Source organism: Lepidochelys kempii, chromosome 1, assembly GCF_965140265.1.
Source record: "Lepidochelys kempii isolate rLepKem1 chromosome 1, rLepKem1.hap2, whole genome shotgun sequence".
NCBI lineage: Eukaryota > Metazoa > Chordata > Testudines > Cheloniidae > Lepidochelys > Lepidochelys kempii.
Genome location: NC_133256.1, coordinates 146959814 through 146982595, shown reverse-complemented (window position 1 = coordinate 146982595; position 22782 = coordinate 146959814). Strand labels below are relative to the sequence as shown.

Genomic DNA, 22782 nt, shown 5'->3' with positions numbered 1-22782 from the left:
ACTGACCCTGAAATATTTTTATTTACTTATTATTATTGTTTGTTTTTATTATTTTCTCTGGAGTCTGAACCTTAAATATACCTTGACCAAGAAATTTGGACCTTGACAAAAAATAATTCACTATACCTGCACTATAACAAGTTGTTATGTGGGAGCGGCCCATCCCAGACAAATCCAAGGGGCATTTAATACTTCAGGCAGCTATAATGCTGCCTCCACCCATCTCCTTGGGCTCAGGGAGCACAAGCAGATACTTCATGGGTGACCTTTGTTCAGGGGCATTTATGGAGAAAAACTCTGTCCATGCAGACCCTTAATTCTTACATACATTGGGAAAAAATCCTAGGTCATAATTTTTTGAAAAATCAGTTAAACAATTTTCTGTTGTTTACCTTCTCTGAGCATTTGAAGTGAGCATCTGTTCTGTTTATCCTCTCTGAGGCACCTGGTATTGGCTACTGTTGGAAGACAAGATACTGGGCTAGGTGGACCACTGGTCTGACCCAATATGGCTGTTCTTATGATGTTCACCAACCAGAATTCATATGCACATAAGTTCCTCCTCATTTGCTGTTGTTGAGATCAGTAAAACTAGTATTCATCAACAAGGAGGATGGTAAATAAATACTCAATTTCAGCATCCAATATTTGCACACCAGTGCCTTGTGTCTCAACTCTGGTGTTTTGATGAAGACACACTAAGCAGGGAGTGCAGGTAATTTTGTTTGTTCATTTTATATTTTTGGCAGTTGAAAAAATAAACAATTAATAAACTTTAAAATATAACATATAAAATACTAAAATGATCAGAGAAAATTTGTTATAACTACTTATTGTAATTCCAATTGTAAATATTTGGACACATAGACAATAAAAAAATCAAGTTTTATTATTTGCAGTTTGCCTCTTTCCCCTCCCTTCCCTGTACCCTTTCTCTTCCTACATTTCTACCCTTCCCTCCTTGTCCTTTGCTATCCCAGTGGTCAACAGGTTCACTTAAGTCCCATTGCTGCTTATTTACACTGGCTAATAACCTCTGACGTAAGAGGAGCGTGGGAAAAGAGAAGTGCATGTGAGAGAGAAATACAAGTAGCTAGGGTAGTGACAAGGAAGGAAGGGAGGCATAAAGCAATTACATAATTTATGCCTTGTGTATACCCACTGCAATGTGTTCATTAGAAGAAATTATTATTAAATGAATATTTATAAATATTAAAATATTTAGCTTTTAGTTCTTGTATATAAGTTTCATAAAAATAAAATGTTTGCAGGTGATTTAAAAATGAAGAGGCCAGATATTTCAGATATTTACATTGATGGGAAGTTAATTATATGGATCTAGAACACTTTTTGGCCAATTAATTTTTATTTACATAATTTTACGACAGTTTTTCTGGTCCTCTCTCCTTTTAGGATTATAGACAAATAGGGGAAAACCATTATATTTTGGAAAGATTTCTAGATATTTTGGATGAAGGCCAAAACTATAATGGGTTCAAAAAAGAACTAGATAAGTTCATGGAGAATAGCTCCATCAATGGCTACTAGCCAAGATGGTCAGCGATGCAATCCCATGCTGTGGGTGTTCCTAGCCTCTGACTGTCAGAAGCTGGGAGCAGACAACAGGGGATGGATCACTCAAAGATGGCCTGTTCTGTTCATTCCCTCTGAAGCACCACTTTTGGCCACTTTTGGAAGACAGGTTACTGGGCTAGATGGACCATTAGTCTGGCCCAGTATTGCCATTCTTATGAAGACATGTAACAATAAACATCCTGACTTTGTTTTGGTGAGCATCACATTTATTAACTTCAAGATAAATGTAAATCTTGCCTTCACCTTAGTCAATATTTACCACATCACTCAATAAAACTTGATAGCCTCTTTTGTTAGTAGGTTATTTATTTATTTATTACAAGTCTCAATGCCTTGGGGATAAATTCTGCCCTCAGGTGGGGCTCATTTATTCAGATAGTGTTGTCTTTTTCTTATTGAAGTCCTATTTAATTAATCACATTCACTTCAGTGGATAAGTTAAGGTTATGCAAATTTAAAGTTCTTAGTGTTACTTTATTATCATCAGTGGGAGCTAAAAGTACAAGTTCAATGATAGAATTTGGTCTATAGATGGGGGAATTAAGTTTTTTAATTTTTTTAAAGTATTACTTAGTTAATTTTGTCTCTCCCTTACTTGCATCAGAAATAAATATTTTGTCAGCTGGACATTATTAATTTGTGTGTTCTAGTCTAACTCAGATGTGGTCCAATTATTCTAACTAATTACTTCTTGTAGGATTTTTTTCCCCATTTCCAACCTTTTGTAATTAAAGAAAAATGTGCCGGGGAAGTCAGATACATGATTGATCTCTCTCTGATGTATTGTCAAAAAATAATTATGGCATTTTGCCATATGTCATGTCTTTTTATATATTGCTTGTGGGATAAGATGAGGCTTGACATCAATTAATTACTTATTTCTGATAAACTATCCTGAACCATGATGAATCCCTAAAGGAAGAATCTTTGTGACATGAACGATCCCAAGAGCTATATTGTATATTCTTTTAGTTTTCAAAACCAGGGCCATAGCTGTGTTTTACAGGGCTTTGTGCAATGTAAAACACATGGAGCCTTAGGCAGATTTCTGTGCGTTTGTGGGTGTGAGGTTGTGGCAGTAGAAAAGCTAGTCATTATTAGGAATGTCAGGAGAATTTCAGCGACTGCAGGTGGCAAAGGTAGTTGACATAGCTGGGTCAGATGCGGTTAAAGACATACCCGATCCTCGATCTGCATGGTAAATCTGGGCATATCATCCTGCAAACTTCTTTCAGTGTTGTTTCCTATGTGTATTCCAATCAACGTGCACATGTGACTGACACTGGATGATTTTTCATTAGCGGTGTCTATGCCTGCCTCCTTCTCTTCCTTGTGCTCTGAACCAAGGGCATAACAGGTGGTGCAGACCGACTGCCATGTCAGTTCCTTTCTACCACCATCACCTGAGATGGCACTTCTCCAACGGTCCACAGCTTTAGCTAGCATTCTTTGTTTTATTAGTGTAAATAATTGTAAACAGTTCTCCTGTTCTGATAAAACTTTGATTTTAGTGTTAGGGTCAGTTTTAGTGAGCTTTTAGGGGCCTGGCATACCCTTACTCCCTCTACACCCTTGACCTAGCATGCCCAAGACCCCAGGATTGCAGGTCTGCATAGTCTGCCCCCACTCCTACCTGGTCAGTGATGACCACACAATTTGTTTTTATTGCATCAAGAAAATTCTTGTCAATCCCCAGGTTCAGATTCTGAACATTCATGATGGATCATTCAGTGAGGCCACTGTCCAACACTGGCCATAAGACTCCCCCGTACATTGGGCAGAGGCACTGAGAAAGCATCCTTCGAGCATAGTTGTCTCTAGCTCCTGGACCGCTGGAAGCAGAGTTAAAGATTCTAGCAATGAACAAGGCAGACATGAGGAGTGTAAGAGAAAACATTGTCATAAGGACAAATGTGAGAAATCCCCCGTAAATCCTTGTCTAAGAAGAGGACTTCTTCCCTGACCCATTCTAAGTTGTGCAAGACTCCATGTCCTGGTATGGGGGTGTCAGCAGATAAGAAGGAACAGAGTACCAGTTCCTTGGCACTGAGAGCCAAGAATGCCCCGGGACCCTTGTCTGGAGAAGTGTTGGGACTATCCTCTGCACTGGTGAGGCAATAGAACAAGGACCAAGAACCACCATCTACCCTAGACCATCAAGAGACAGGAAGCCCAAATATGGAGATCAGGTATACTATTCTGGAGGACATCTCTCTCTATGCAGACACCAAATCACCAGTGCTGTTGGATCTAATCCAGTGCCATCTGTTCAACAGTCACCTGTACCATCTACCAGCTGAGACACAGTAAGACCATTTCCGGTACCAATAGCTCTGTCCAATGGTACATAGGCCTCATACTCCTCTGATGACTCTGAGATTAGTGGGAGAGCTTCACTGGCCTTATCAGAGCAAGAGGTCAACCACAATAGAGCAGTGATTCTCAACCTGCAGCCTAATCAGCACACAGCTGCGGCTCAAGTGACATCCTCAGGGCCATACAGGTAGTGTGTATATATATTGTGTGGATGCTGCCCAGATAACACAGAGAGCGCTACATATGTGACCCACGATGGTAAATAGGTTGAGAACCATTGCAAAAGAGGCTCTAAGATTGTGGGCATCTTCCCACACCCACAGCAGAGACTGCCTGTCTCAGGACTAGTTGTGCCCTTCTCACTGGGGACCACCCCATTACTCCTATGATAACTCTTATTGGCCTTTTGGGCTCCCTAGGATTCATTCATAAAACTTTCCAATTACAGACTTACAGAACTGGAGCCTCAGCACATATCCCCATGTAGAGAAGAACCTCAATCCACTCAGGAATACTCTGAGGAAGAGGATCAAGCTGATCAATCAAAGCCCGTGGGCGGGGGGGGGGTATCATTGTCTTCACCAGATGAGGCAGCCACACCACCCTTACCATCACCAATGGACAACTGTAGACTATTCCAGACTTCCTAAGGAGAATCACAGATATGCACCAGATCCCCCTGGAATATATACAGGATACCCTCACAAGTTATTAGACATCCTCCAGAGCACATGTCCCTAGTAAGATGACATTGCCAGTCAATGATTCCATCTTAGAACCAACCAAGATGGACTGAAATACTCTGGCCACTGAGTTCCTTCTCTGAAAAGAGTGCAAAAGAAATAGTTGTACCATCTACAGGAGCTGAATCCTTATTCTCACACCCCACTCCAAACTCTTTGTTGGTGCAGGCTGTCACTGAAAGAAACAAGCAAAACCATCCCAGTTTTACATCCACAGGTAAGGAGACCAAACTCCTAGAACTCTTTGGCAGAGAGAACTTAACTTCCATTAGTTTACAGTTCAGTATAGCAAACTAACAGGCTTTAGTGGCAAAGTATAATAAGTTCTCTGATTTTGTCAAAAAGTTGCCTCAAGAACTGCAGTTCCAAGCAATCATTGAGAAAGGTAAATTGCTAGCTAGATCTGTCCTCCAGGCTCAGTAGATGAAGCGGATACAGCCTCCCACTCAGTGGCAACATCTATAATCATGAGATGGGCTTTGTGGCTCCAATCCTCCGGATTTCCCAAGTAAATCCAACCAATCATGGAGGATCTGCCCTTTGAGGGAAATAAGCTATTCAGCAAGAAAATGGACAAATCATTACATACCCTCAAGGACTTGAGAGCAACTCTCCATGCTCTGTGAATTTATACTGAGGAACCATGAAGAAAATATCCTAAGCCTCAGTCTTACCATTGGCAGTGCTTCACTCATCAGCCTTCTACCACCAGCGGCCTTATGATCCTTCCCTGAAAATGTCAGAAACTCCAGCACAGAAAACAGAAGGTTCCTCCTTTATTCTCCTCCGAGCCCCAGCCTCCCACCAAGCAGCTCTTTTGGTGGGACATCTGAGAGCCACAAACCAGTCCTCCCACCAAGTCTACCTGGTTCAGAATTATCCAACCCTCTTGGTGGCCATATAGCTCACTTTTCTTTGGCATGGTGCCCTATAACATCAGATGGATGAGTTCTGGAAGTAATCACCATTACATATGCAATAGAGTTCATGGCAGTCCCTCCTCCCAAACTCCCTTCCTTGGCCCTCCTAAGGGACCCCTCTCATGAAAAAATACTCAGGCAGGAAGTAGACTTCCTGCTCCAACTGGGAGATTTAGAGCTGGTTTTGCCCCAGCCCAAAGGGAAAAGGTTTTTGTTCAAGATATTTCCTCATCCCCAAGAAGAAAGAAGGCTGGAGGCCCATACTAGATGTCAAACAGCTGAATGTCTTCATCCACTGCCTGAGTTTCAGAGTTACCACCTTGGACTCTATAATCCCCTCGCAAGGCCAAGGTGTCTGGTTCACAGCTCTCAATTTGAAGGATGCTTATTTCCACATGCCCATGCTTCCTGCAAGTAGGAGGTTTCTGCATTTTACCATTGGCCTACACCATTATTAATACAGAGTGCTGCTCTTCGACCTCTCAACAGCACCAAGAGTATTCATGAATGTATTATCAGTACTACCAGCGTATCTGCATCATGACAGTTCATCAGTGTTCCCATACCTGGACAACTGGATGCTCACAAGATAGTCATATCAAGAAGTTCAGATGGCAACTCTCTCCTTGCTCCTACTCTTACAAGCATTAGGTCTCCAAATGAACACAGAAAACTCTATTTTGGCTCCCATGCGACGACAGATTTGATTGGAGCAGCCCTGTATTCAGTCCCAGCTAGAGCATACCTACCTTCAAATCAGTTCCAAGTTATGACAGATTTCATCACTCAGTTCCAAGTAAGTCCCCACGTGGTAGTAAGGTCCTGTCTCATCCTCCTAGACCATGTGGCCTCATGTGCACATTTGATGCCCGTTGCAAGTCTTTATTTTCAATGTCTACACACGTGGATGCAGGCAGTCTACACCAAGCAAGCACAGTGTGGTCTTGCTCCCTCGCAGAGTCTTGACCTAATGGGAAAACATAGAGATAATGTGCATAGGGGTTCCTTCATTCATTCCCACCCACCCACCAGTATAATGATTACAGAAACCTCTCTGATAGGTTTGGGACCCCATCTAAAGGAACATATAGCATAAGGTACTTGTACCTTGCATAATACCAGATTACACATAAACATATTAGAACTGTGTGAAGTACAAGAGGCTTGCAAATGGTTCCTGCCATTAATCTGGAAGCTTCACATTTAAGTCATGTTGAACCACATGATAACAAGTAATTATATTGACAAGCAGGAAAGAGCACTCTCCATCCTTTTATGCACAGAGGCTGTAAATTTGTGTAATTGATGCATCTGCCACTAGGTCACCCTCTGACAGTTTGGACAGGCATGTGGAATACTCTGGCAGAGAGATTCTACTGCTTCAAAGCAATCCTGGGCCACAGCTCCGGAGGGGACTCATTTCTAATGCAATGGTCAGAAACACTAATGTACACATTTCCACCCATCCTTCTCTTACCACAAATCCTAAGGAAGATCAAGACAAAGCAATGGTGATCCTCATGGCTCCCATGTGGCTGAGACAGTTCTAGTTCATAAGCATTCTCCAGATGGTCAACAAGTGCCTGTGCATCTGCGTTCAGCTCCTATCAGTTGTCTTAACCTGGGACAGAGGCAAGGTCTCCATCCCAACCCAGCCTCTTTCATCTGATAATGTTGGTATTTGGATGGACAGCGAACTTACAGAGATGACACTCAGTTTCTGTAGATTCTATCATTAGCAGTAACAGGAAAGAGTCTACAATGAAATTCTATACAGTAAAATTGAAAGAATGAGGAGTACCTGTGGCACTTTAGAGACTAACAAATTTATTTGAGCATAAGCTTTCGTGGGCTAAAGCCCAGCTTATGCTCAAATAAATGTTAGTTTCTAAGGTGCCACAAGTACTCCTCCTTCTTTTTGCTGATACAGACTAACATGGCTACCACTCTGAAACCTGGCAAAATTGAAGAGATTCGCTATATGGTTGTGACAGAATGTACCCATGTGTGTCCAAAGCCTACATACTATTGTAATAGTCTTTGTACAAGGCATGTCTTGTAAGATAACATTTGAAAACTGATAATTTGCTGGCCCGTATTGTCCTGAAAAAATGTGTGACAACATTGTATGTAAAGTTATAAGATTCCACTGTGTGATATTATTAACACATGTTCCAAACTGAGGTTGGCAAACAGGTCTGTCTCAAACAAAGGATTGTGTGCTCCGCTTAATTTGAATTTAAGCAATAAACAGTCATCAAGCAGAAAGGGGAGACAAAGGAAGCTCAAAATAGTGAGAGGAAAAACAGCAGAGAAAATCCTTCCATATAGACCTTTTGTCTCCTGGTATGCAACTGGAAATGTTTTTCAATGGGGGACTGAAACTATAAAATGGAGGGGCAAATACCCCAAGACTCCCCCTCCCTCTCTGCCTGCCTATCGATTCTCTGTGCCTGAAGCATCAGAGGAAGCCTTCATTGAATTCTGGGAGAAGAGTCCTGACCTAGTGGGTTTGGTCAGTAAGACTGCTGAAAGCATAGGGTGGGAAACTTTGCTTGAATCTTATAGTTAAGTTAGGCACCAGTGGTGTTTTAACTTTGTCTTTTAATCATTTCTGACTTTTATGCCTCATTACTTGTAATCACTTAAAATCTCTCTCTTTGTAGTTAATAAACTTGTTTTATCTAATTGAGTGCACCCGAATTGAAGTGTTTGGGAAACTTTATTTGGGGTGGCAAGTTGTCTGCATATGATTTCTATTGAAGAAATAACAGATTTTATATAAACTTCTGTTATCCGGGAGTGGGGTAGGCAGCACAGAACATACATATCTGGGGGTAAATCTAAGGCTGGGAGTGTACTGGGATCACCCTGCTATATAACCAAGGCTGGTAAAAGGCAACGTGTGGCTTGCATGCTGAAGGCTTTTTATGAGCAGTCCAGACTGGAGGCTACAGGAGCAAAGCATTGTAAAAGGCACCTCAGATTAGAGGGCCTGGGTGACACAGATACTCATTGGTCTGGATTTTACATTGGCATGTCATAATGGTATCAACATTGTCAGCTACCTCCAGAGCATACTGAGATACCAACTATATTGTTATATCTCCACTCTCTGAAAACATTGGGGTTGACCCTCAGCTCCTCACAAGTGCACTTGGCAACTGTTAGCACCTTTCACCCAGCTAGTGGACAACTATACAGTCTTTGCCTATCTACTTATAGTGACGTTTCTGAAGGGCCTTGTCAGAACCTTTCCTCCAGTGCTGAAACCAACCCTGATAGGGGACCTCAATCAAGTCTTATCTGCATTTACAAATTCTCCATTTGAGCTTTTGGTCTCATATTCTTCCACTCATCTGTCTACACAAGTTGCAGTCACCTCAATCAGAAGAGTAGGGAGCTTGAGGGTCCTTATGGCCAATGCTCTGTATACAGTCTTCCATAGGGATAAAATTTCTCGAAAGTTATATCGTAAATTCAAGTTGAAGGTAATCTCAATCTGAACAAGGTCATCCACTTACCTGTCTTCTACCTGTAGCCTTGTGCTACCAGCGAGGACAGGAAGTTCCACTTGCTGGATGTCCAACAAACCTTGGCCTTCTACCTACAGAGGATGAAACCCTTCAGGAAATCCCGCAAACTATTTGTCTCCTTTGCTGAACTTAATAGAGAAGACTCTCTTAGTGGATTATGGGCACATCCTGCTTAGCTATAATTTGACTTATAACCCTACCCCACAAGCATAGGCGGTGAGTTATATGGGCCCATGGTGCCCGTGCTCCACCAGTATTCAGGAATGTGTGCCTGGCTCCACCAATGTTTGGGCTTATATTTAATCAGAGCCGTCCCATCCATAGGACGGACTGGGACAACTGCTTTGGGGGCCCCCGCACTTCAGGGGGATGCAGGATCCAGGGAAGCTTGGAGGGTTAGCAGGGGGCCTGATGCTGGCAGCAGCGAGCGACCCAGCCCCAGCCCACCCTGCTCCACCCCTTCCCCCAAACCCCCGCCCTGCCTCTTCCTGCCACTGCTCTGCCCCCATTCCACCTCTTCCCCCAAGCTTCTGCCCCTGCCCCGCCTCTTTCTGGCTTCCGCCCCCTCGCCAGGGCAATGCCAGGAGCCAGCGGGGCAGGCTGGGGCCAGGTCGCTTGCTGCTGCCAGCACCAGGCCCCAGCTGGTTGCCCCAGTCAGTCCTATGGACAGGACAGCTATGCTTGGAACTGTTCTGGGCACCACCAAAAATTATACAAACTGGGCGCCAATGCTCACAAAGTATGGGAGTTCACTGAACTAGAGTTCAGGCTGGCTCAACAGCTTCACTTCCAAATGTCCATCTTCTGGAGATCTGTAGAATGGTAACATGGTATTCTATGCATACATTTGTGAGACATTAGGGTTGTGTCCTGACACAGGCTTCTGCAGCAGCTGCTTCCTTCAGCAGACCAGTCCTTCAGTCAGTGGTAAAGCAGAGTTTCTTGCACTCTTCTCCTCAATGAATGCTGCTTCTGAGTTACCTCAAGTAGACTACACATAGGAACCATCACTTGGAGAAGAAAGACTGGTTATGTACCTTGTACAATAACTAGAGTGTAAGATAACTGGAGAGGCAGTCAGTGCGCACTGCCCCTAATACCCTGGGTTCAGAGTACCAAGGAGGAGAAGGGCGCAGACCAACAAACACTGTTAACAAATTGTCTTCTGGTTGCAGGCACATGTAGCTCCTGTGCACCAAAAGTCTAATATATAGAGACCACACATTACAAAACTTGTTACTGTATGAGGAACCAGTCTTTTCCATGCCTCTCCTGAAAATTCATCCCTTTCCTCAAGACAAGTCCCCTTCACTTCTTACTGAGTTCTTAACTTCATACAATTTGGAGAAGGGAAGGGATTTTCCCCGGGTCAGATTGGCAGAGACCCTGGGGGTTTTTTACCTTCCTCTGCAGCATGCGGCACGGGTCTCTTGCAGGTTTAAACTAGTGTAAATGGTGGATTCTCTGTGATTTTGAAGTGTTAAAATCATGATTTGAGGACTTCAGTAATTCAGCCAGAGATTAGGGGTCTATTACAGGATTGGGTGGGTGAGATTCTGTGGCCTACAATGTGCAGGAGGTCAGACTACATGATCATGATGATCCCTTCTGACCTTAAAGTCTAAGAGTTTCAACAGAATTTTAACATATATCATCAGAAAAAAAAATAGAATTTAAACTAGTCATATTATCCTTTACTAAAAGATTCTATATAATTTAAGATGGATAAAACCATCTATCTAAATTTAATAGTGTTCTGTAGAAATTATTCATAGATCCTATAGAATTAAATTGAAAATGAAAGCCTTGCTTCAGATTTTAATCATTCTGTAACAGAAATATATTCTTTTACAAATCTATAGAATATTAAAAAAATAAATTCAGTGAAGTTTTAGTTATCTATTAAATTCTATAGGACATTTTCATAAAGGTGGACTTAATCGTGTAGTCCTTATGCAGGCAAAACTGCCATTGACTTCAGTGGCAGTTTTTCCCCAAGTAAGGCGTTCAGAATTGGGTCCTATGTTGGGTGTGGCGAGACAAAACTCATACCTTTTTCTGTAAAGTAATACAACCTGTTAACAATCAATATTTATTGCATTACTGTACCTAATGTATTTTTTGTCTACTGTACGCCTCTTTTTTAAGGAGATGTAGTCCTCAGACAATTTAAAAAATACAGTGCATTGAGTAAAATTATTTCCCATTGTAATTCAAATGACTTTAATGGAGTTACAGCAGGGCTGAATTTGATCCACTGTACTTACTTTGTGCACTTCAATGTATTAGAAAAACCCAAAATGTTATGAATACTATATGTTCCCAGTATGATGTCAATGTGTCTAGATATAATGTGACACACCAGTGTAATTTTCCAAGTATCTGAGTAGTTTCCAAAGTGAAATGGATCCTCCCCTTGTATTCTTGACAAGGAACAGATTTTTGCTTGTATTGATCTTTCACTTTCCTTTCTGAAGGATAAGATACATTTTCCCATTTCAAAAGATAAATATAAGAGTTGAGTTCTTTCCTCTCATGTAATCTGCTTCTCTTGGGATGGGAAGGCTGTCAGAGGAGAAGGATGGAAGACATATCAACCAAATGGAGACAAATTCATTTTTATTGTTTTCTTGTTTCTTTGTTCCTCATCATCTCTGTTCTGCACAGCCGTAATGAATTATAACCTCTAGTTCTAGAAACATCATGCATTCTTACCTCCTGTTTTATCCTACTCTCGTTGGCTGTATTGCATCTAGAAGGTTAAGGGGTGAGTTGATCACAGTATGTATTTGTTTACATGAGGAACAGAACTTAGATAGTAGAGGGCTCTTCAATCTAGCGCACAAAGGTATAATAAGATCCAGTGGTTGGAATTTGATGCTAGATAAATTCAGATTAGAAATAAGGAGCAAGTTTTTAACAATGAATATAATTAATCATTAAAACAGTTTATCAAGGGTTGTGGTGGATTCTCCATCAAAGGAAATCTCTAAATCAAGATTTGATGTTTTTCTAAAAAAATATGCTGTGGTTCAAGCTGGAACTAATTCAAAGTTCTGTGACTTGTGTAGTGCAAAATGTCAGATTAGATTATCACAATGGTCCCTTCTGGCCTTGTACTCTATGAAACTGGATTGTAAACTCTTTGAGGCAGAGATCGTATCCTAGCGCGTATAAATACTGTAATACTTACTGACTTCCAATTCAGTAACAGCTTAATTCTTCCCTTATTTTATTTTCCTCCGAAGGGGCTTTTTGTGTTTCTGTTGGAGGCTGAATGTTGCTGCCTCTATGGCCTTGTTGACGTTGGAGAAATTTACTGTGAAAAAAACTGCATTCCCCCAAGCATCTCGTAATATACTGCTTGTGCACACACACAAATGTCCCAAGCATTTTACAAGCAATCTAAGTACTGTTTGAATTATACTTGTTTCCAGCAGGAGTAGCACCAGTATAATCTGAACTGTTTGCCAAGAGCTATTTTAAGGCCAATGTGGACACACATTAACTGAAACAGTTAGATATGTCTTTTAACTATTGTCCCATGATGCACCTATGGCCTTTTTTGAAATCTCCGATAGTACATGGCTTGTAGTAGCTGTGCAAGGAACAGCAGGATGTAGGTACCCCTGAGGTATTACAACTGAAGCAGTTTAGAAGGGCGCCAGTGTTGCCATTGGCAAACCTTGCAAGTTTTCTTAGCGTGCCTCAGAACAGCTAGTGTGCATGCCCTGAACCATTTGCGTAGAATACAGCCAGCCCAATTAGAAACTGTTCAATATTCCATTCAAGTCCATATTTCCCTGCTTTGATTCCATCCTTTGTGTTGAGGAAGATGGGACATAATTCCGGTTGGAGCCCATCTGAGATGATTGATTACTCCTTCTTGGCCACACTGCTCAATACCACGAATCACTTCTCCTTCCACATTGCCTCCACAACACTTCCATTCCAGGAATTGAGAGACAACAGCTAGAAAACTAACCTACGTACCCAAGTGTCCCTCGTGACAAGGCGGAGTATTACTTGCTAGGCCAGCTCACCCATCTTTTCCCTTACTTTGAAAGCAATCATATACTGGTAGATATTTTTTCAAGTTAAAGGTTTGATATGGCCACTGTTTGCTCCTGAATGAATCTGTAACCTTGTGGATCTGAAACATACAAATCTCTTAGAGTGAGGCAGATAATATACAAAGAGTCTATTCAGTGTGTAGGCAGATAGGAATGTTAGTACCAGGCAGCTCTCTAAAGAATGTTATTTTGGCAGAAGCTGCCCTGCTAAAAATGGGGGGGGGAAATGAATTTGAAATGTAGCTGGCCAGAAATTACAAAGTGATAAGAAAAGCTGGCTGTTCAACATGAACTTCCAGTTGCATATTCTGGGTCCTTGCTATTCTCAGGCCCTCCTACAGCCATGGCCCTGACCAATGTTTTGATGTAGTACAAAGTAGCTGTTTATTACTGTTGACTGTTGAAGTCTGCACTCTGAAATGCATTCTGTCAACAGACTGTAAGTGAACTTGGCATTTTAAAGCTCTGCTATTGCAGTAGCTTAGTTTTCTTGGGATTGCCATGCAGCAGGACCAGTGTTGCAGTCCCCGATTCAAGTTGAAAATGTTACACAGGAAGACGTACCATGTAAAGGTCAGATCCAGCTGTGATCCTGAGGGATTTTTCTTCTTTTTGGCACATTTATATACATCAGCCTTGTTTGTCACCTGTCAAAGCCTAGAGTTTTGTACGGAAAGCCTCATTGTTTAATGCATACTCTCTTCATGTTAAGATGAAATGAGTGTTGAGTGTATTACCAAATATAAAGTTACCATTCAGGGGAGCAATCACAATCTGTATTACTTATGATATGCTTCACTCTTCTTTGGGAAGTGATAGCTATTATGGTCCATCAATCTAATTAGTCTTTATGATTTTATAAGAAATACAAGTGTTCTTCTATATTACCCCTGTAGGACCTCCAGACAGAGATTGAAGCTCATACTGACATCTTCCACAACCTGGATGAAAATGGACAGAAAATCCTGAGATCCTTAGAAGGCTCTGATGATGCAGCATTGTTGCAGAGACGCCTGGATAACATGAACTTCAGATGGAGTGAGCTTAGGAAAAAATCTCTAAACATTAGGTAGGAACCAAACATAAGAAAGAAATTTCAATTAATCTGAGAGGCAGAAAGGTACCTTTCTCTCAATACAAGGGCATAATTTTGTTTCTGATGGTGCTATTTCATTCATTATTAGTTTTATGTGATTCCTGATATTTTGAATGTTGAATTACTTTCAAACAATGATTCATTAACATGGTACAGAAATGACTGGGGGATTAGGATTTGAGGAACATGATGAGGTTTTATAACACAGTTGTGTTCTAGAAAAAGAGAGTAGTGTGCTTAAATAGTAACTCTCTCTAAAAGCAGGCTTACAGAGTTGGGTATGGCTTATTAATGTGACATAAAGAGAAGTGATTAAATAACATAATAATTGTTATGCACTGCATTTGTGAGTCTCTCTTCTTTCCAGTGCAAAACTAAGAATAAATTTACAGATGAGAGCATATGTTATTTTAGGTTTCTTCTCTTAGATAAAGAGGGGTCAAAATTAAAACCCCTAAAATCCAAGGATAAAAACTGTCTCTGGGTTTCATGAGAAAACAAACTTCTTCTTGAAGGAAGCATATAATAAACGGTGATGTTACAAAAGATCTAATGGAGGTGCAAACCTCTAAGGGTTTAGGATTTCTTTATTGGAGAAACTATCCAGGAATCTTCTATTTACAAATATACCTTTTACAGTAGAGATCCTGGCTCCAGTGCACTCACTTTCAGTCACTCTTTCATTTGTTCATTTGTTGTATGATGGTGGTAGTTCAGAGGGCATCAAAAGGCAGAAGCATTTTTAAAGTAATGTATGAAAAATTAGCTTTTGAAGCTCAAGCCCTGAGGGAGGTCAGTGTGTGTAATGACAAAAGCCATCTTCATAACATCAATAATTAAAAATAAATGAAATATGTGAGGCTGAAAAGATATTGGTAATTGAAGTAAAGAAAAGAAGACAGATTTCTTTTTTTTTCGATGAGCAAAAGAAAAGGGATGTAACCATTTAAACCATTATGTTGAGTTCTTTTTCTTCAAATGCCTTTTTACCCATGATCTTGCTGATATAAAAAAAGGTTTGAGAAAAGCAAAACAGCATGTTGGCCAAACACGGGCAATTTAATAGATGAGATTTTCTGCATCCCAGCTACTGCCATTCAATTATTGATGTGATTAATCAAGTCAAAAGTAGTAACCCTAGTTTATCACAGTTGCTTTATACTCTTAAATTAAACATGTAAAGCAATGGGCTTACTCTCTCAAACAGTTGGTCATAATGAAGGATTCGGAATAGCCAAAACATGTAAGATGAAAGAGATAATGCTTTAGCTTTTAAACCACTGAGTTCAGATATGACTGACTAGCAAATTGAAATTAGTTTGGTACTCAGTCTAGTCCCTAGGGGATATTTCTTTGCATTACATGATCTGGTACTATTCCCCATGATTGACAGTATATACTATAGAGAGGTTTTGTAACAGAAGCTTGCCCTGCAATGAAATTTGTGCAGAACTAAAACAATGGGTTAGATTGATGTTGCAGTGTGATGCTTAAATGCTGTAGGCATTAGGCAGCAATTCATGGGCTTGAATTGGGAAAAATTATGAGTTGCATTGGAATGTCAGGAAAAAATTCCATGAATGATTTCTTTCAATTTAATGATTTTTTTTTCTCAATTTGATGTTAAAAGGACACTTATCCTTCATGCTTTACAAATTCAAAACAAGACAGTGGGTAAAACCTTCCAAAGCAGCTAAGTAACTTTGAGACATTTTTGAAACTAGGATTGAGGCTATTAAGTCACTGAGGTGATTTTGAAAATTTTACTCAATAACACACCAGGCAAAGAGGAATGAAGGATTTATTCCACAATATAATCACCTTTTAGAATGTAAGCCATAACACGTAGGATGACAATCTGAAAGGCCATCTTCTTGATGGTTTTAGGAAAGCATATTTTGCAATAAAAATGAGAGAAGGCAGGCTACCTGGCGGGGTCAAGGAAGCACACCAATCACTCAGGTGATGATGTAGTTTTCTTGCATAGGGAGGGGTCTGCATGCCCCTGTGTGCTCTCCTCCCTCATAATGACAGTAGTTTTCAAAATGGTGGTGAGGGGGGAATCGTGACCTCTTGCACCAAACTCATGAGTCAAAACAGCTCGAAATTGTTGCTCTACAAGCTTGTCTGTGCAACTCTTCACTCAACACTTTGCTGACCTGGTGCACAAGATCACAAATTGCTGTCGGCGCAGTAGAGCAATTTTTTTTAAAAAATTGCCCGTATCCACTAGTTCTTATCAAATCCGAATCAGGAGACCCTGAAAACCCACCGAAAGTCCATGTGTGGCACTCTTCCTCACAGCGCCGTTCCTTGCAGTGGTTAGTGGCATATTATTAATTACCAGACAATACAAATATTGAATGATATCGGAAAATGGGATGTAAAAGGTTCCCGGATAAGCCAAGTTGGAGGTTAAATAGAGGCAAAATAAATTTCAAAGCTAATATATATCTTTTGGGGGGGAGGGATTAGATTCAACATTTTCATGCCTTAGCTGTTGTGTTATATTGTTTGGATCCGAACTAATGCGATAAACTATTAAAAGCAGTGAAAACTCATTAGGGAGTTTCTTCCTGCCAAAAATGATGCAATGGCGACATTAATAATGGTGTTATATGCATTCCGATGTGTAAGAGGGGAAAAAAGTATTATGTAATACAAGTAAATACAGTATAAACAATAAATTAATCAATACAGAGATGCTCTATTCATAGTCTCCTTCCTACAGTAGATCTGTTGATAGTAAGTAATTACTTGATATTATTAGGCTCAACGTTAGGTTTGGTGTATTAAGCACCAAGTACTGATAATGAGTAAGCAGTAGAGCAGTGGTTCTCAAACTTGTTCTGCCGCTTGTGCAGGGAAAGCCCCTGTCGGACCGGGCCGGTTTGTTTACCTGCCACGTCCGCAGGTTCGGCCGATTGCAGCTCCCAGTGTCTGCGGTTCGCTGCTCCAGGCCAATGGGAGCTGCTGGAAGTGGCGTGGGCCGAGGGATGTACTGGCTGCCGCTTTCAGCAGCTCCCATTGGCCTGGAGCAGCGAGGCATGGCCAGTGGGAGCCGCGATCAGCCAAACCTGCAGACATGGCAGGTAAATGAACTGGCCCGTCCCGTCAGGGGCTTTCCCTGCACAAACGGCGGAACAAGTTTGGGAACCACTGCAATAGAGAGATGCTCCTTATGGTGCTGATTTGACCAGGGTTATGCTCACTCTTTTGTTTTCTCCAGTGATGTATTTTATTTCTCTCACATCCTACCTTCAAATGGCACAAACATTCTGTAGCAGAAATCATTGATTTTTTTATTTATAAAATAATGTACTAAATTCAAGGTTTACCCTATAATGTTTGTGAGAACTTGCATCAGTACTGTCTGTTAACTTGAGAAGGAGTAACTGCATGAGTCTATTGTGTGGTGGACTAGCTGCCACAGTGGAATAGGCAAGTTGTTCTGCTTCTCTGGAGATGAAAGTTCAATCTCTGGTTTGAGGTCTCAAGTGATGGATGAGTTACTTGTGCATATTTAGCAAAAAGAGCTGTCACTCCGTTCAAGAAAAAAACAGGATTGGAATAGCAGGTGTGTTTCAGGTCAGGACTGAAGTACATCACTCAAGCCAGTGCTGATGGTATAGCCAAATTCAAAACCCATTTAAGTGGGCATTGGAGTAGTCCCTTTATTCCTAATTTTAATGATCACTGAATTAATAACCACTGCCAAGAACCTTCAAGAGTGAGTGCAGGCTGTCATGACCTTAACCTATGACATCTAACCTCACCCCGGAGTGTGTCTTTTTCTATTACTGTCATTGTAAAGAAAACAATTATTTTCCCTACAGCTGATGCAATAATATATGCCTTGCAGATCCCATTTAGAAGCCAGTTCTGACCAGTGGAAGCGTCTACACCTCTCTCTTCAAGAACTCCTGGCATGGCTGCAGCTGAAGGATGATGAGTTAAAGCAGCAAGCACCTATTGGTGGGGATCTTCCCACTGTGCAGAAGCAGAATGATACTCACAGGGTAAGATGTTTTTGAATGATCTTTCAAAGGGTATACGTTACGTATAGATTGGATGAGAGTTGAAACCCTCTTTGTTGGAGAAAGGGTGGTGCCATTTAAAATATATTTTATTTAGAGATATTAAAGAGTGGAATTTTCAAAGGCACCTAATGGCCCTATGCACTTTGAAAATCACAGCCTAACGTGCAATTTAAAACTCTGTTATTAATAGTGCTACTACTAACGTTTTCCTGGGTACTTTGTATTTGCCCTAATGACTCCAACCATAATGCCTCCTGCTAAAACCCACTCCCCCTTCCTAATGAGGTTATGAGTACTTAGCACCAGAATAGGACCTTCAGATTGTAAGTCCTCTAGGCAGTTTTGTTTAACTTTGTGGTCACTTGTAGCAAAAGGAAAAACAAAAAAGAATACAAAAGAAAAGGAGTACTTGTGGCACCTTAGAGACTAACAAATTTATTTTATTAGTCTCTAAGGTGCCACAGGTCCTCCTTTTCTTTTGCAAATACAGACTAACACGGCTGCTACTCTGAAAAAAGAATACAGGTTGGGCTTATTGTATCACCTCTGACAATTGGGTGCTTTCTGACATTCCTTTTTCTGATACAAAGTATGGATAGTGCAATGACTCTGTGGGCAAACAGACCCACTGTTACGTCATCACACAAAATGAATAAATATAATTTTTACACAGTGCTTATAGAATCAGTGTTGCTGGAGAAGGGAATGTTTTAGCACCACTTCAGTGTTGTTCCCATATGCCTTTTGGAAAGTACTGTGACAGGGTGCTGAGCAGGAAGACTGCAAGATCAGCCCCCTGCCATCCCCATTTCAGTGAATAAAGTGGAGCTGGCTGGAAAGAACATGGTCCTAATTGGGGAATGAAAGCCAGCTGCCAGCCAATAGCCCAGGGCTATATAAGAGGCAAGGAAGTGAGGGTGGTGGGATGGAGGAGAGTGAGAGCGTGCAGGCAGGGAGAAAAGCCCTTCCCTCCTGGGCTCAGACATGAGGAACCCAGAGCTGTGTATGCTGTATGGTGAGAAGATGGTGCGAGCACAAACTTGTAAATAAAAGCACCAGTGGTTTCAGAACCCAAGGGTCTCTGAGTGACTTTATCTGAACCTAGCTGAGGCAGGAGCCAGGAGGGCCAGGTGCCCTCTGTTACAAGTCTCATAGGATTTTTTGGAAACCTGGACAGCTACTAACAATGGCTAGAACAATCAAGCTCATTTAATCAAGCAGGAAATAGAAGATTCAGAAGATTGGTAATGGGGTATGGCATCTTTCACTTCTAAGTCATGTATTGAAATGCAATCTAAACCTATAGGTACCAAAAGATATTTCTTTCTAATGGTTGGTCAGCATCATATATGAAAACGGTTGCTGATCTAAATGCCAGTGGACAGGTATGCAATCTAAAACTGTCATGACAATTGGGAGTCTCAGCAGAAAGACCAAGGATCAAATGGGGAAGGGCACTGCAAATTACCCTCTGGCTCCTAAAGTGAAGTCCGTTTGAGGAAGGTAGTGGCGTGATATCACAATGTCATGGGGAAGCTTGCATGCAACGGTCCAGCCTAAACCAGTATTGGGGTAAACAGGGCTATGAATCCAACACCTGCTATTAGCTTTAAAAAAAAAAATCCCACAAGAAGTATTCATCCAAAGGATGACACCTCTTGATGTGCTTAAAAAAGGTGTGCATAAAAATACATTTGTGTCTAGCAACATTCCTATATTGTTTCATAGTAATCCTATTCTGTTAATTTCCATGCAAACAGCAAGGAGACACCTTTAAGTGTTCGATAGATGCCAGTTCATGTGTATTTCCTAACACATCTTTAGAACTATGAATGAGACAGTTCTGTACCTCAGAGTTAATCACTAGTGACATATTAAGAGCTAAAAACAAGTATCAGAGATAACCCCATTCAATAACTACTTCATTATATTTGTGGGACATCTTAAGATGTTTTCATGATACGTTGCTCTAAACGGTTGCAAGTACACAGCTTTTATTTTGACATATGTCCCCTTTGCAGTGTATTCTGAACAAAATGTAAAATCAAGGTTCTGACCACACGTGGCATTTTTGGTATCAGTATTAGAGAGGGGTTACTCCTTGGGGAATGGACCAGTGTTCAGTTAAATGGAACCAGGAGACTGGTTATTTTCCATCTGTTTGAGGTCATAGGTTGGGGAGGCAGCCCAAAATAAAGTGCATTGCTTCAGTCTGAATGTGACAAATGCATGAATGATAGTGGTGAGATCAGTATAAGAAAGGCCACACTTTCCTGCAAGCTGAATATGATACAAGTTATTTTGGTTACTGCTCACTCCTTGGAATCTGGGAGCAGTGAAGCAACCAAAAAAGACACTGAACTGAGAAAATAGAGGTTAGACATAACAAATAGAGGAAACTTCACTAGTTCCTCAGAATGATTCTTCTTGCAGTACCTACCAGTGTCATCTGTCTTTTCTGGATTGAGTTTAAAGTGACAAATCCTGCCCTTGCAATTGGATTCCTAGAAGTGGAACCAATGCATTTCTGCTATGCAGGGAGAAGGCACTTTGAAAAAGAGGCACACTCCTTGCAAAGCCTTATTCGGGGAGTTGTCTGAGAAAGGGATGGGCCAGAGGATTCACTACTGAATGGACCAAGCTATCTCCTTCCTACCGTCTCTCAAGTAATGGAGCTATACAAGGTGTATGAGGGACTACTTGAGCCATTTGGCTGAAGCAGTTTGCACAGAGCTTCTCCGCAATTTGCTGCACAGCTATTCTGTGGCCTGTGGTAAGTATTCCTTCCCTGATGCACAGATCCTAGCCAAACTGCTAAGGAGACAGAAAATTTAAATAATGCAGCTGTTACCATAGCTCCTTGCTGCTACCCTATCTCTGCCCCTTTCCCCAAAAGAGAAAATGTGAGATAATGCCAAACCTGGCAAGACGGTTACGAGAAAGAAATGGTTCCTTGAGCAAGGGTTTCAGTACTTAACACCATGTCTAAGTACTTAAAAACATTCACCAGCCTGTATACTTTTCAGTCGAATAAGGTATTCTTCACTGACCTAAAATGTTTTACAGTATCACAGTGTACTGACATGGTTTAAAAAGCTGTCACATTCCATCCCAGAGGTGGTGATATTTCAGTAATGGATTAAGAGATCCTTGTGTGGTTTCCATATTAGTTTAAGTTTATCCAGTTTTTTGGGGTGCTACATAAACATAAATTTTCACGAATAGTTGCAAAGTGACATTACAGAACAACCCAGCCCTTCTTCCCTCCTCTCTTAATGTCCCCACAGCTATAGGTACACACATGCACATGGACACACGTCTCTTGGTCACAATCTCTAGTCATTTCACAGTATCAAAGCAAGAACAGTTTAGTTACTTGTAGAAAGCTTCTTTTCTTTCATTTCTTTCTTTTTTTTCCCCGTGCAGTAGCACTTTTGTAGCTTAACATGATACCAGTCTAGTTATAGGCAGTTGGATTCCCTGTGGAAAAAAGAACAAAAGATAATCTTTGAAATTAGGTCACACTGTCGACTCTTTAAAGACCTCTTGTGGAGAGGGAGGGAAGCAAGATCAGTAAAAAGCTCTGCCAGCTTCAAGTTGTCTTTGACGATTCTGTATTTGCAGTTTTCTGTTTTGTTCTCTGCTGTATTTTTCCTGAATGGCATGGACCTTGTGTCACTCTACAGATTTCCTGGTCATGACAGCAGACATATTATTGCCTTAATAATCATGGTGTCATGGCTGGATAATATCCATTATGGTGAAATCATGCTAGCAATAAGTATGAGCATGCGTGTGTTGTTCCTGGTAAGCTCTGGCATGGGGTTTATTCCTGGTATAGACACGTTCCTTTTTTTCCTGAGCATTTTACTAGCCAGATCATTCATTATATTATCGCCTAAGAAGCTTATGTAGTGATGTTTATTAAGGGTTAATAACAATTAATAGCAAGTTAATTAATACATTGAGGGGGTATCCCAGGGAAACCACGATAGCAGTGACTGTGTTGAAGCATAGTTGTTGCCTGAATACATTCAGTGGTAGTGTAGACATGACTATAACCTGCTTTTTTATTAATCTAGGTCAGTGTGTCCCAAACTTGGGACACTGCTTGTCCAGGGAAAGCCCCTGGCGGGCCAGGCCAGTTTCTTTACCTGCCGCGTCCACAGGTTCGACAGATTGTGGCTCCCGCTGGGCACGGTTTGCCGCTGCAGGCCAATGGGAGCTGCGGGTAGCGGCTCAGGCCGAGGGACGTACCAGATGCTGCTTCCCGCAGCTCCCATTGGCCTGCAGCCGTGAACCTTGGCCAGTGGGAGCCGCGATCGACCGAACCTGCGGACGCGGCAGGTAAACAAACCGGCCCGGCCCGCCATGGGCTTTCCCTGAACAAGCAGTGTCCCAAGTTTGGGAAACACTGATCTAGGTAGAGCTTAAAGAGGGCAATTTTTTCTAAAAAAGGTAT

General features: G+C 41.3%; 1 protein-coding gene across 12 annotated transcripts in view; it reads left to right on the top strand.

The window, feature by feature from the left end:
* DMD (dystrophin) overlaps positions 1-22782 on the top strand; it is a 1926267-nt gene that overhangs the window by 1628908 nt on the left and 274577 nt on the right. For all 12 annotated transcript variants that reach the window (XM_073357918.1, XM_073357881.1, XM_073357898.1 and 9 more), the window contains 2 exons: positions 14081-14253; positions 18143-18299. In XM_073357918.1, the coding sequence (XP_073214019.1) occupies positions 14081-14253; positions 18143-18299 (330 nt within the window). The remainder of the gene's footprint in view (positions 1-14080; positions 14254-18142; positions 18300-22782) is intronic.